A 16,082-nucleotide genomic window follows, 5' to 3' on the forward strand; every position below is an offset into this window, starting at 1 on the left:
GAGTAGGATCACCACAACCACCACCACAAGTAGTGATGGTAGGAGTGGTGGTGAATTAATGAACAAAGCAGAGGAAGAGAAGATTGAGAATGGGATTCATGAAAATTTGATTTATAAAATAGGTACTGATTTAGCACTTGGTCTCAACTGACTTGGTAGCTTAATGAGTTTATGAATATTTAGCACTAGTGTTCAGTCTCCAACCCCAGGATTATTTCTGCCTCTTATTCATTTTACCAATCGGAATAATGTTTATGTGTGATAAAATGTAAGTTGTATTGTGTTTAGAGTGCTTTAGAGCACTGTATGCACGGGGCAAAGCTGAGTTCGCAGCACTTATTCTCCACCACTCACTTTCCATGCAGTTCGGCTTCACGTGGCCAGCATATCTCCAACTTGTCTTCATGCAGGTGAACATGCCCTGAGAGCAACACAAAAGGCATGTAGACCTTTCTAGCAGTTGCGAAATCTTGTTAGTTTGTTTGTGTGAGGCATCAAGCCTGCATACACTGGAACTTTGTGAAGCAAGAACCATGCACACACCTGTGTCATTAGGCAAGGCAATATCTGTCATCTTTTGCAACTACCATGAAGCTATACAAAGTTTATTCGTGCTCTCTCGGGCACACCACAGCCCTGTGAAGACCAGTTCAATCAGAAATATGCTTGCAATGCTGAAGTCCAAGTAATATGGCTCCAACATAACTGACTGCGTAAGTTCATTTGATGACTCAGAAAGGAAAAGCATACCACTTCCAACAGGGTCTATGCCTAGTAAATAAGTGCAGTGTTCAAACCAGCTTTCAGGTTGAGAACAACTTTATTGTTTTTAATGTTTTCCACATTAAAATGCAAGTGTCATCAACTGGTAACATAATGTGACATACAACAGCATTTATTCTTAATTGTTAATCACAAATCTACAAATGAGCTTCAGAGGAAGAGTTCTTTATCAAGTGCCTTCAAAGACTTCAATATACATCACATTATATAGTTTCACATACAGATCACCATTAGCATTGTGTTTCACAACATGATAACAATCATACTTGAATTTATTTAATTTACATTTTTTCTTGGGCTTGATAACAACCTAAGAGTAGGCTTAATAGATTGCCGCCACAGAAAATTGGGACTAATCTATTAAGAGGATGAAGTCTTACCATTCAATGCTATAGACAAGATCTGTTCTACTATCACTAATATGAGATAGTGTGTGGACTGTGAAAGCAATTGCAAGGTTGTCTGAAGTGATGTCATCTGCATAAAACTTGTCTAATGTGGCACAGCTATTTCACTTGTGTAGTCACTAGTCAACCTTTTTGCAACTGACTTCCAAAGCTTCCCCCCTCCCAAATACGGATAAAGGATGCCTGGCAGACAATTGTTTTCACCAACCAGTGCGCCACAAAAACCTTCTCAACATATTCTCAGTCTGAATATTATAAACTTTCTTGAGACTGAGACGCTTATGTCCACAAATTAGTACCGTTTTAGAAAGCATCACTCGTATGGAACTCACCTTGTCCTTTTCTCATATGATAAATTGCTAACTATGGATGAAGGGCAACTAGCAGATTCCAAATTTCTAGATTTCCTAAAAGCATTTGATACGGTGCTCCATTTCAGGCTCTTAACAAAGGTATGAGCATACAGAATACATTAGCTGATATGCAACTGACTCTGTTACCTAATTACCATTGACATACATGAGTATAATCTGCATTTTCATAAAAGAGAAAGGTTGGCCCTCAGTCTTAAGAAATATAGTACCAGATCTAATATTGTGCTTAGTTTTGTGTATTTACTCGATTTCCTAATTTATTTTGACTATTCCTAGTTAATATCTTTTGTTATAGAGTGAAATCAGTAATTGTTTCACAACTTAAATTCTATTGTTGACTTATAAACAAATATAAATTCTGTACTAATTATAAATATTTGGAAGAACCACCACTAGGATTCTTTAAGTATGTGTGTAAAAAGCAACTGTGCGACTGTTGGCTACATCATTTATAGTAGTCAGTGTTGAACTTCAACCCCCCATTTTTCAGCCAGTATAACAACAGAGGATGTCGACACCGAGGACTGTCAACAAAGAAATAAAGCAGGCGAACGTCACAACTCGAAAATTTCTTAGGTAATAGAACCCTGTATGTTGTCCTCGATGGCAAATGTTTATGAAACAAGGGTATCATCAGGAATGCACCAGGGAAGTGTGATAAGACTTCTGTCGTTCTCTATACACATAAATGATTTGGCAGGTGGTTGTATGCTGATGATGCTGTGGTGCATGGTAAGGTGTCAAAGTTGAGTGACACAAGACAACTTTAGACAAAATTTCTAGTTGATGGTGTGATGAATGGCAACTAGCTCTAACTGTGGAAAAATGTAACTTAATGCAGATGAGTAGGAAAAAAAGAAAGTAATATTTGGTTACGGTATTACTAGTGTCCTGCTTGTCCTGGGTGTTAACGTTGCAAAGCAATATGAAATGCAACAAGCACGTAAGAACTGTGGTAGGGAAGGCAAATGGTCGACTTCAGTTTATTGGGAGAATTTTAGGAAAGAGTGGTTCACCTGTAAAGGAGATCGCATATAGGACACTTGTACGACCTATTCTTGAGCACTGTTCGAGTGTTTGCGATCCTTACCAGCTCATATTGAGGAAAGATATCAAAGCAATTCAGAGCCAGGCTACTAGATTAATTACCAGTAGGTTCGAACAAAATTTAAGTGTTTCAGAGATACTTTGGAAAATCAAACGGGAATCCCTAGAGGGAAGACAATGTTCTTTTTGAGAACCACTATTGAGAAAAATTAAAGAAATGGCATTTGGAGCTGACTGCTGAACGATTCTACTGCCACCAACATACACTGCCCTTAAGGACCATGAAGATAAGATTCGAGAAATTAGGGCTCATATGAAAGCATATACACAGTCTTTTTCTCTCACTCTATCTGTGAGTGGAACAGGAACGGAAATGACTATTAGTGGTACAGGGTATCCTCCACCAAACAAATGCCCAGTGGGCAGGGCATTTATATTTGGGCTTTTGCCCCCGAATTTGCACCAAGTCTTTTAAACGCCAAAAATCTGGGCGTTTATATAAAAAAAAAAAAAAGAACTTTTTAAAGTTTTTACTGCTGGTATTTGTAAAGTATCAATTAAAATAAGGGATGAATAATTCTGATATTAAAAGTTGATAATGTTTACACTTAAAACTATGTATATCATTCATTGCCTTTATTACTATGAATAAAAAGAAAGAAGAGAGAGGCATGTTTGTTTACTTGCATTCTAACTTGATATACCAAGAAAAAGTACATGTTGCTAACAGCTGCTTATCATTTATACTGTTCTTTTTAGTAATGTAACTCTCTTCATAATTAATGTCAAATCTCTGAACATTACTGAAGAATGATTATTGATAGCAAAATTATTACTGAATGTATTGAACAGCTGGCATGTGTTTCTTGATGATAAATGTTTTCTTAAACATTAAACTGTTTTCGTAGCAACATCTGAGCCCTACTATAGTTTTCTGTTCTGCTCCTTTCCTTATCTACTTTTGTACAACTGCACTGCTCTGATGATAAAATGAGGATACTAACATAAAAAAGATTTAATACCAAAGAATCGATGCCAAGACACTGCACTGAATCTAATAAAGAAGAAGTTCCCTCACACTGTTCCACTTGGGTGCCTAGCTCACCTATTGAACTTGTACTCAGATATTTTATACTATCAAGCAATCAAAACTTTCAAGGCAAATGCAGCAGAGGTTGTCAAAACAGAAGAAACCAGACACATTTTACAAGTAGTGTTCGATGAAATATTAGGTTAAAAAAATAATAATTTCACTGAAGTTTTCACGACAGAGAAGATGGGGGAGCCATATTTTTCATCTTGAAATTTTGCAATTAGCTTAAGTTGTCTTATAAACCTTAGTTGTAAATGAAGAGACGTAGTCATACCTGCAGCCTGAAGAGAGTTCTGGAAATCCAATTCTTTATTTGATTACAACTTTAAGAGTTAAATGAGCCTCATGTTCTCAAAATAACCAAAAACTTCAATAAGTTGTAGAAGTTCTCGTTGCGAAACTAATGTCCTCTCCACAGCAATCTGCAGAAGAAAAGTCAATCTTATCTAAATTCCAAGCTAGGAAGGAATTCATTGTGTCTTCTATCCATCTTGCGGCTAATCTACTTGATCCAGCAGCACAAGGTAGTAATCTGAAGCCTATCGACACACTTGATGCAATAAGATTTGTTTGTGGCACAGCAAAGAACACTGGACGAAACGTTATTCAAGTTAGAGAGAACTTGGCTGATTATAGGGTGAAACAAGGAATTTGATCCAGATAATTTGTATGGGAAGGAGTGGGTCTCACTCTAGGGAAGATAATTGTTGTGTACATCCCTTATTGTAGTGCCAAGGTTTAAGATGAACTTGTGAATTGGCAGAAATTGCCATAAAAATACTGGGCACACCAGTTACATATACTGCTACAGTGTTCCTTCAGCACTTTTAGATGGATCCACAGGGGAAAAGAAGAAGAAGAACTAGAAACAATCTCATCAGACAGCTGCAAAACTAACCTACCTCTCCTATAACTAGAAGTTGATGAATGGAGCAGGAACATGACCTAACCCTGTCAATACCAAGGAAAAGTCCATACTGAAGTGTCCAAGCAAAGACAAAATGGAAAGGAATCCAGTATTCAGGGAGGAATCAGATTCAGGAGAGTCTGAGTCCGAGTCGGAACTCTATAACTCTTTAACTTCTGAAGATCATGAAACTGACAACAATTTTTTAATCTTTTTGCAGTTGTGTAATATAACTAAAAATACTATATACAGGCCAGTTACTTAATATAAACTGCACTATACCTCAAAAATTCCTTTTAACTGGAGTATTGTGTTTTTTTTTTTTTTTTTTTTTTTTTTCCCCCCTCATGTACTACTCCAAGAATTGACCTCATTAAAGGTCGATTATCAATTAATACTTAAAATGCATACATGCCTGGGCATTTCTGAATTGTGGGCATTTGCCCAAGCATCTATCCTGCGGATTTAATATGACTAAGTTGGGAGGATGAAAAGGAGAGTCAAAGCTAACCCAGGCTAAGTCTATGGATGGCTGGGATTGTGTATGGTAACTTATCATAATACAAAGATAATGCCTGGTGTTTGTATACTGAGGCTGCAGAATGCAATCTGGAAAATGACAATTAGCTCTTCAGTCTCTCAGATACCGCCATCACTACAGTGAGATGGCAAAGATTGTCCCATTGATAAGGCAGTGTGTATATCGATGATCCCTGCACAGCTGGAGGCATCATCACAGACATCCTGCATAAATGCAAATTCATGCTGTGCCGCAGCAGTTAAAAGCAAGATGTTGTAAAAGACAATAGTAAGCTCGGAACAATGATTCAGTCTTGTGCCCAGAGCTACAATCTCTCTCTCTCTCTCTCTCTCTCTCTCTCTCTCTCTCTCTCTCACACACACACACACACACACACACACACACACACACACACACACCAATGCAGTTTCAATGCATTCCAGTATCAATGTGTGAGAAAGCACATTTACAAAGGTCTAACACAGTCCTAATTAGTAAAATGGCCATCTACTACCTGTTAATGTCAATGAGAGAATGATTTCCAAGCACTGTTTAAGACTGGCTGAGAATGGTACAGAATCATCAATGTTCTTTGAAATTTCATGCAACTAGTAAAGTGTTTTTCCCTTACCCTGTCTATTGTCGACGCTGGAAAGCTGAGTAAGTGCCATTATTGTTAGAAGATTATGAAAGTAGCCTGAGTGCTGTCAAGAAGCAAAAGTATAGGTGTTTGCTTTTATTTGGGTGGTGAAAAATAAGCTTCTACATAATAAATAGCTTCTTGTTTAACTGTGTGTTTGAAGAGTTTATCAATATAAATGAGCAACAGATTGAGTTACCTTAGAAACTCTAGTATGCTTTACAAACACACACATAAGAGGTCAAAACAGCCCTCTTTGCTCCACAAGCATGATATTCCACTTTAGTTCTAATTACTTACTCTATGTATTTTAAAGACTTTCAAAGTGTATCATATCATTTCCATCTTCTTTATGGCATCAGACCTCTCCAAACAAAAAATTTACCTTCTGACAACATAACAACAAGAAGCAGAAAAAAGTTGGGTGAAGAGATGGTGTAAACAAAAGACAACACTTTCAACCACATCACCAACTAGAAGAAAAAAGTTTGTTGCATACATCAGCGTGTTTAATAAAGGATTGAGCTCTGTCTTTACATGAAACATTCTAGCACGTGCTTTCTAAAATACGATTTCTTTATAACTGCAGATTATTTTTAGCTGGATAGCTATTTTCTTTATATCTAAATAAAAGTAATAGGGGTAAGCAATAATTTCTTAACATTTATGGGTCACCAGCACTCCCAAGGTGTGGCTCAGCGGTTACCTCATTCCACCTGCTGGTGTCAACCGCATACTGAACAGACTATCATTTACAGCACTTTCTTGTCGAATACAGTTATATGCAAACGACAACACCCAATAATAAATCGACAAACGTAAAGGAATTACACTATAAATAAACAGAACACAAAGCTGGGAAAATTACAGAAGATAAATACAAGAGCACAAACAGGCAAGCAAATGCAACAACATTCATAACCAAAATTTATTAATGCGTGTGAGATCCCAGTAGTATGCCATTGTCAATCAAAAAATTTCAACAAATTCCAAACAATACACGATGCACCTCACCAACTCGTCCTTGTGCCCTACATGTACTCATATTGACAGTGAAGAACACAGATTTATATGTATTAATATGACAACAACATGGACCACGACCCCAACCAAAAAAATGCTGGCAGGAGTCAAGAGAACTGCATCTTACCGTATTTACTCGAATCTAAGCCGCACTTTTTTTCTGGTTTTTGTAATCCAAAAAACCGCCTGCGGCTTAGAATCGAGTGCAAAGCAAGCGGAAGTTCTGAAAAATGTTGGTGGGTGCCACCATAACTTATTCCTGCCGTCGAATATATGTAGCGCTACACAGGCATACTTTGTAGGCACAAAGATAAATACTGGCGCCAAAACCTCTGCGTCAAAAAAAAAAAAAAAAGGTGGAAGACGAGCTTTTCTCTACGCCCCAAGTTTCGACCACTGCATTTTCATACATTATCCAACAAAGTAAATACAAATTCTGTATTGTTCATCTTCGAATGTAGCAGTATTTCAGTGTACTACGAAAACCCGACTGGCAAGACTGTTTGGGATCTTTGTCAATATGGCCAACTCTACGTTCTGGATTTTTTCCTATCTGTGAGAAGAGATGGTTGCTTATAGGAACTTTTATAAATTGTGAATCACATGCAGTATTCTCATCACCATAAGAATAATACGAATATAAACATTTTGCCATGTATTGTTTCGTGTTTGCTGCTATCTCATTTAAATCCTGTCTGCCTAATAAACCACAAAACTAGAGTGAGACAACAGTAAACGCGGAAGAATATACATATCATGTCATGTTTATATTCGTATTATTCTTATGCTTAACAGTGATACAGTCAGAAATGAAGCATGGCAATTGACTAGATTTTTAAATCTAAGATGGCTAATTTCTGTGCAGAATGTAATGTACTAAAGAGACGCCTGCAAAGATTTTCAAACGGAGAAAAATTTTCACTAAACTCTCGTTCAGAACATCATCTATCATACGCAGTCTATTATTTGGTTCTTGTTGATCATTATCAAAGAAAGCAGCAGTGTAAGTAACAACAAATAGCAGTCTCTTGCCATTGTTTCGCTAATGAGACAATTCCTCTCTCTCTCTCTCTCTCTCTCTCTCTCTCTCTCTCTCTCTCTCTCTCTCTCTTTCTTTTTTTTTTTTTTTTTTTTTTTTTTTGGTTTTTTTTTTTTTTAATTGTAAGCGGCGGTAGTGCCCACAAAAGCAAGCCATGGCGGGAGTGGCGACAGGCGGTAAACACGCACTGTCAGAATGCGACAAACAATGCATGACACAGTACAGTAATGCATTTTCAGCTTAGAGTGACGTAAACACCTATAACAAAGAAAACTGCGCTTATCAGATCAAAGAAAAATAAGCAATCAATTCAAACCAGACAAAGCATGTGAAAAAGGAAGGGTACCCGTATAAATACGGATGGAGCGCCTGACGCATAGCAATGGCTACCTAGTAAAGCTTAACTGCTAAGCTTACGACTCGAACCAAACTACTGTAGGTGCATCATCATTCCTTCGACCTAAATTGTCTCTCATATTACAATGGACCAACTTTGTTTCGATTTGGAGATGCGGTCTAAAACTTTTCTCTCCCCTTGAATTTCGAGTCTCAAATTTCAGGTGCGGCTTAGATTCGAGTAAATACGGTATATGATAACAGTGGGCTTTTCAACCCAGACGATGTCCCTCATCACAAAATGAGGAGAAAAACAGTGAACTGGTTGTATGTTACATTCAAACAAGTGAACTGAACTTTTAGATGTGCTTCACCTTCAATAGACGGGTAATTATAAACAATAATTTGCATTTTATTTTGTCTTCAGGAAAAGTTTTAGTTATCTACAACGCTACAGGAATATCAGAGAAAAGAATTACTGGAATGGTAGATTTAATTTGTAATAGTGTTTTCTTAATGACATTAAATTTTGGTTTATTACTTGTCATTAGATGAATGTAACATACCAATGTTGTAATATTTATTAATGGGCTGCGTACTGCATATGTGAAAGAACAATTGTAGAGCTGTAAGGACTGTAGTGTCAAAGGTTTTGTCAATAAGTTACTGTACAGAGTGGTAAAGTGTCAGACCACAAATATAAATGTCTCGGGTTCGATCTGTGGTCAATATTAGGACTTTCATCTGTAACTTTTCACTTCTTTCACCTACAGCAATGTTTGTTTATGCGAAAAATGCTGAGTTACTTCATTGTTTGGGATCCATGTTAAACTGTAGGTCCCATTATAAATAGCTGGATAAGTCAGTTCAGAGGTCAGAGGACGGCAACTGCATATCACCTCAAAACAGACCATGCTTAGTAAAGCACTTTGGATTTATAACTGTTTCATTTAAAATTCTTGTATGGATTAGCAAGTGTCATAATATCCCAATACGAATTAAAAGTTAGTCAGTCATACCTTGTCTCCAAGTCCCAATAACACAAGTATTTTACCTTCTCCTCAGAGGGCACTGAGTAAGGAAAATTTCCTTCCTTCCTTCATTCATAAGCAAGCTATTATTGAAAAGACAAGTGTTGTAACCCTACTACAAAAATTTGCTATTATCAAAACAATTTACTTCATAAAAAAATACTCGCAGTTTTTACAAATTTGTGTCAGGATCTACTTACATATTTAGGACAACAATCATGATAACTTTCTACATCTTTCATTACATCTGCATCATGTAACTTAACCCTTTAACGTCCCAGGTGCGGTCTCACTGACCACTAACATTTATTGTTACTCCGTTGCTAATGCATAGGAGTGGGGTAGGAAATTGCAGCCTCATCTAGTTGATCCCTAAAGCTGCCATAGTTCTTTGTCAATAGGCACTCGACTGTGAGCTGACCTATACTATTACTGCTTCTTTTGCATTAGCAGTCTCTGAGAATGAACCTGGGACTTAGCATTATGGCTTCAGTAGCCAGATCTTTGTCTGCTGACTGACCGTTTTAAAATGGTCTGAGGACAGTTTACCAAGTGATGTTGGATTAGATAGTGAAAATTCAGAATAGGAACAAATGAAAGTGAAGACAAATTTGTCTTGCTGCCTGCGAATTCCTTAAAAGAAACCTATGATCAAGGTAATGAACAAAAAAAGAGTGTAGAGACACCATCTGCTACAAATATACTGGGTGGTTAAAATTTAACTTTCCATATTTAACATGTTATAACATAAAAACTAATTACCATATTAGTACCGAACTTGGTAGCATTAATGTCAAGGACACGGAGAAGAAAAATAATGCAAAATCAATTCAACTGAAACACTTTTAATGTGCTGCTACAGTACATCATACCATTACAAGGAGACTCAATATGGTGCCCATCAGTGTCCAGAAGAGTCTGAAAGCACAGGACTGCATTCTGCACAGCAGAAAAAAGCATGTCCATAAGTATGTTGGCTACCTATCTTGATATGCTGCGCTTCAGATCAGCACATGTGTGAATGTTCCCCTGATAAATCTTGTCCTTCAGATAGCTCCACAACCAGAAATCACAGGGAATGAGATCAGATGATGTGCTGGCCACGCATTTGGAAACACTAGGCTGATAATTCAATCATTTCCAAATTTGATTTGGTGAAGCAAGTGAACTTCACAAGTGCTGTGTGGTGGTGCTCCATCTTGCATGAAAACTGCTGTAGGGCAGGTATAACATGCTGGCGAAGTATATCACAGTAACGCTGGCCAGTCACAAAGCATTCTTTGGCCCTTCAGCACCAACCTGGTCAAGAAAGAATGGCCCAATGATGAACGTACCAGTGAAGCGACATACAGCGACACGCTCAGTCATACTGAGGAACTTCATGCACAATGACTGGAGGTGAATATCCCCACATTCAGCAGTTCTGTATGTTCACCTCACCCGTCAGAGAAAAATGAGCTTCACCTGTCCATAGGATGGTACAAGGCCAGACCTCGTCAACTTCAAAAGTGATGAGAGAAGTCAACATGGCGTCGTGCATCCTGTGGTGCAAGCTGCTGTACGATATGAATCTTATACAGATACCATTTGGAAATGGTTCGAAGTACCTTCCGTACAGTGGACTATGGGATGTTCAATTGTCGTGACAGAGCACACACACTGCCTGATGATCGGGAATTGCATGCAGCGTTGTCTGCCATTACAACAGCTACTTCATCAACCACCGGAGGTGCAACTGATCGTTGGCTTCTTCTCGGAACAACACACAGTTCTCCAGTTGATTCGAACTACTTCATCATGCTCTGCACAGCAGGAGGAGAAAGAGGACCCTTCCAAAATCCTTTCAGCTAGTGATAATATCTAAGTACAGCTGCAGCAAAACAAAGATGATGTGACTTACCAAACGAAACAGCTGGCACGTCGATAGACACACAAACAAAGACAAACATACACACAAAATTCAAGCTTTTGCAACAAACTGTTGCCTCATCAGGAAAGAGGGAAGGAGATGGAAAGACGAAAGGATGTGGGTTTTAAGGGAGAGGGTAAGGAGTCATTCCAATCCCAGGAGCGGAAAGACCTAATAGGGTAGTAAAGCTGCCCCTGCAACTACTGAAAAGGCTGCTGCCCCTCTTCAGGAACCACACGTTTGTCTGGCCTCTCAACAGATACCCCTCCGTTGTGATTGCACCTACAGTACGGTTATCTGTATCGTTGAGGCAAGTAAGCCTCCCCACCAACAGCAAGGTCCATGGTTCATGGGGGGCATATATACAAAATCAAATAGGGGTAATGCAGGAGTAGGTTTAATAATGAATAAAAAAATAGGAGTGCAGGTAAGCTAGTACAAATAGCATAGTGAATGCATTATTGTGGCCAAGATAGACACGAAGCCCACGCCTACGACAGTAGTACAAGTTTATATGCCAACTAGCTCTGCAGATGATGAAGCAATTGATGAAATGTATGATGAGATAAAAGAAATTATTCAGGTAGTGAAGGGAGATGAAAATTTAATAGTCATGGGTGATTGGAATTCAACAGTGGGAAAAGGAAGAGAAGGAAACGTAGTAGGTGAATATGGATTTATGGATTAGGGCTAAGAAATGAAAGAGGAAACCGCCTGGTAGAATTTTGCACAGAGCATAACTCAATCATAGCTAACACTCGGTTCAAGAATCATGAAAGAAGGTTGTATACATGGAAGAACCCTGGAGATACTAGAAGGTTTCAGATAGATTATATAATGGTAAGACAGAGATTTAGGAACCAGGTTTTAAATTGTAAGACATTTCCAGGGGCAGATGTGGACTCTGACCACAATCTATTGGTTACTTAAGAAAGCTACTGAAGAAACTGCAAAAAGGTGGGAATTTAAGGAGATGGGACCTGGATAAACTGAAAGAACCAGAGGTTGTACAGAGTTTCAAGGAGAGCATAAGGGAACAATTGACAGGAATGTGGGAAAGAAACACAGTAGAAGAAGAATGGGTAGCTTTGAGGGATGAAATAGTGAAGGCAGCAGAGGATCAAATAAGTAAAAAGACGAGGGCTGGTAGAAACCCTTGGGCAACAGAAGAGATGCTGAATTTAATTGATGAAAGGAGAAAATACAAAAATGCAGTAAATAAAGCAGGCAAAAAGGAATACAAACGTCTAAAAAATGAGATAGACAGAAAGTGCAAAATGGCTAAGCAGGGATGGCTAGAGGACAAATGTAAGGATGTAGAGGCTTATCTCACTAGGGGTAAGATAGATACTGCCTACAGGAAAATTAGAGACCTTTGGAGAAAAGAGAACCACTTGCATGAACATCAAGAGCTCATATGGAAACCCAGTTCTAAGTAAAGAAGGGAAAGCAGAAAGGTGGAACGAGTATATAGAGGGTCTATAGAGGGGCGATGTTCTTGAGAACAATATTATGGAAATGGAAGAGAATGTAGATGAAGATGAAATGGGAAATATGATACTGCGTGAAGAGTTTGACAGAGCATTGAAAGACCTAAGTCGAAACAAGGCCCCGGGAGTAGACAACATTCCATTAGAACTACCGACAGCTTTGGGAGAGCCAGTCCTGACAAAACTCTTACCATCTGGTGAGCAAGATGTATGAGACAGGCGAAATTCCGTCAGACTTCAAGAAGAATATAATAATTCCAACCCCAAAGAAAGCAGGTGTTGATGTGAAAATTACCGAACTATCAGTTTAATAAGTCACAGCTGCAAAATACTAATGCGAATTCTTTACAGACGAATGGAAAAACTGGTAGAAGCCGACCACGGGGAAGATCAGTTGGGATTCCGTAGAAATATTGGAACATGTGAGGCAATACTGACCCTACGACTTATCTTAGAAGCTAGATTAAGGAAAGGCAAACCTATGTTTCTAGCATTTGTAGACTTAGAGAAAGCTTTTGACAATGTTGACTGGAATACTCTTTTTCAAATTCTGAAGGTGGCAGGGGTAAAATGCAGGGAGCAAAAGGCTATTTACAATTTGTACAGAAACCAGATGGCAGTTATGAGAGTCAAGGGACATGAAAGGGAAGCAGTGGTTGGGAAGGGAGTGAGACAGGGTTGTAGCCTATCCCCGATGTTATTCAATCTGTTTATTGAGCAAGCAGTAAAGGAAACAAAAGAAAAATTCAGAGTAGGTATTAAAATCCATGGAGAAGAAATAAAAACTTTGAGGTTCGCCAATGACATTGTAATTCTGTCAGAGACAGCAAAGGACTTGGAAGAGCAGTTGAATGGAATGGACAGTGTCTTGAAAGGAGGATATAAGATGAACATCAACAAAAGCAAAACGAGGATAATGGAATGTAGTCGAATTAAGTCAAGTGATGCTCAGGGAATTAGATTAGGAAATGAGACAATTAAAGTAGTAGACGAGTTTTGCTATTTGGGGAGCAAAATAACTGATGATGGTCGAAGTAGAGAGGATATAAAATGTTGACTGGCAATGGTAAGGAAAGCATTTCTGAAGAAGAGAAATTTGTTAACATCGAGTATTGATTTAAGTGTCAGGAAGTCGTTTCTGAAAGTATTTGTACGGAGTGTAGCCATGTATGGAAGTGAAACATGGACGATAAATAGTTTACACACGAAGAGAATAGAAGCTTTCAAAATGTGGTGCTACAGAAGAGTGCTGAAGATTAGATGGGTTGATCACTTAACTAATGAGGAGTTATTGAATAGAATTGGGGAGGAGAGGAGTTTGTGGCACAACTTGACTAGAAGAAGGGATCGGTTGGTAGGACATGTTCTGAGGCATCAAGGGATCACCAATTTAGTACTAGAGGGCAGCGTGGAGGGTAAAAATTGTAGAGGTAGACCAAGAGATGAATACACTAAGCAGATTCAGAAAGATGTAGGGTGCAGCAGGTACTGGGAGATGATGAAGCTTGCACAGGATAGAGTAGCATGGAGAGCTGCATCAAACCAGTCTCTGTACTGAAGACCACAACAACAACAACATGTAATAGGGTTTCAACAATAATGCCCTGCTCCTTTTGTCCAAGCTCATGTTGACACATCAACAAATGCACTGCGACTGGTCACATGTGTGAGACCATGAATCATGATGACTGATCACGGCACCTGATAGCCATAGTTGGAACTGGACAGTAGCACTGTGCTGCATGGAAATCATGCACACCATACTCTGGACATCAATGCTACAAAGTTTGGTACTCGTAAGGAAGTTAGTTTCCATGTTATAATGTGTTAAATAGGGAAAGTTTAATTATAACCACACAGTATTTCATTGAAACAATATCGCTAGCCGTCAATGGCATTATTTTTCCACATGTTGGACATAAGTGGGGTAAATGCGTTTATCCTTTTCAATTCCTATAAAGACGATAATCTGTTGAGCCACTTTAATTTTTTAAAGAAGCTTGCAAACTCATTGGCAACATCAAAGATAAAAAGCAGGTCAACAACTGCCACATACTTTGTGAATTTCATGCAACCATTCACCACGTTTTGGGTGTAGCAGACCCACGAATAAAAGTCACTGTAGAAAGACTGGGAAAACACACAACATGTTCCATCTGTGATCCAAAAAAGAAGAAAAAGATGCTTTATATTAGTCATTGTTGCAAGAAGCCAATCTAACTTGATATCTCTACAAAAATTTTCAGCAAATGTAAAGAAAACTTCTGAGAAGGAACCTAAAAACCTGAAAAGTACTGACATAATTTTAATTTTTTGAATGTTTTATGGAAGGTTTTTACTGTTAAAACAATAAAAATACAGGAAACAGTAAAATTTAGAGTGCAAGGTATTTGATTTTTCATAGCATTAACACCATCGTGCAGTATTATTTTCATTTTGTGGAGTTTTTGGTTTAAATGCACTTTTTTTTGTAAAAATAAACTTTAAAATTTATTTGGATATATTTTTTGTGTGATATTAATGTAACATTTCATATAAAAAAACTACACTGTTTCAATTAAATTACTGAATGCAATTTTCATGGCTATTTAAATACAGCAGTCTGTCAGACTGCACCTGGGACAGTGTAGCAAAACAAAATGACCTGGTAGACTAAGCGTTAGAGTTAAACAAAAAGAGTTACTATAAAGACACTTACCTCCAGTGGCAAGTATGTATGTTTATGCTCCTGTCCGACCTGTAGACAAGGCAGGTGGGGGTACCTTAGCTTCATTTTATATTTATCAAGAAAATATTTAGCTACAGTACACTCAACTGTCTGACCATTCTCTAGCTGCAGTGGAAACCTATGCGAAACGGAAAAACATTGAAGTTATAAAATTTGAACTAGCAAAACACTTGATTCACAATTTTTAATATGTGGTGGACTGAGCTACAGTTCCTGCTACATGTTACAATGTTAACTTAGGAAAACAAATGAAAGAAAGGCCTCCGACGATTCGTGTACTTCAATAGCAATTCATTTCTGTGCCATAAAACTTAACAGAAGATGACGCAGCTGGGTCCCTGCCCATATGTGATACTGCTTGTAACAACATGGAAAGGATAGGTGGCTACTCGCCACACAGAGGAATTATTCAGTCGCAGACAGGCACAATGAAAACTACTGTTAAAATACTAAGCCTTCTGACAAAGTCCTCCTCCTGAAATAGAAAACACACAGACATTCACACAAACTTAGCACACACACACACACACACACACACACACACACACACACACACACGGTTACTGTCTCCGGCCACTGGAGCCTGGAGATAATGGCTGCTATCCCTCCCCCTCCCCACCCTCCTCCTTACCACCACCCAGTTGCGTCTCTCATCATGCACTGCTGCTTCTGCTGCTTGTACTGTGGCTTCAGCTGCCATGGACCATGGTCGAGTGTGTGTGTGTGTGTGTGTGTGTGTGTGTGTGTGTGTGTGT

The 16,082-nt window shown here is 38.4% G+C and overlaps 1 protein-coding gene across 1 annotated transcript in view; it reads right to left on the reverse strand.

Annotated features, from left to right (window-relative positions):
• LOC124613151 (protein argonaute-2) overlaps positions 1-16,082 on the reverse strand; it is a 222,587-nt gene that overhangs the window by 97,282 nt on the left and 109,223 nt on the right. Inside the window, exon 8 of the mRNA XM_047141779.1 lies at positions 15,298-15,445. Within this exon, the coding sequence (XP_046997735.1) occupies positions 15,298-15,445 (148 nt within the window). The remainder of the gene's footprint in view (positions 1-15,297; positions 15,446-16,082) is intronic.

The sequence above is a fragment of the Schistocerca americana genome, chromosome 1 (genome assembly GCF_021461395.2).
Source record: "Schistocerca americana isolate TAMUIC-IGC-003095 chromosome 1, iqSchAmer2.1, whole genome shotgun sequence".
Taxonomy (NCBI): Eukaryota; Metazoa; Arthropoda; class Insecta; order Orthoptera; family Acrididae; genus Schistocerca; species Schistocerca americana.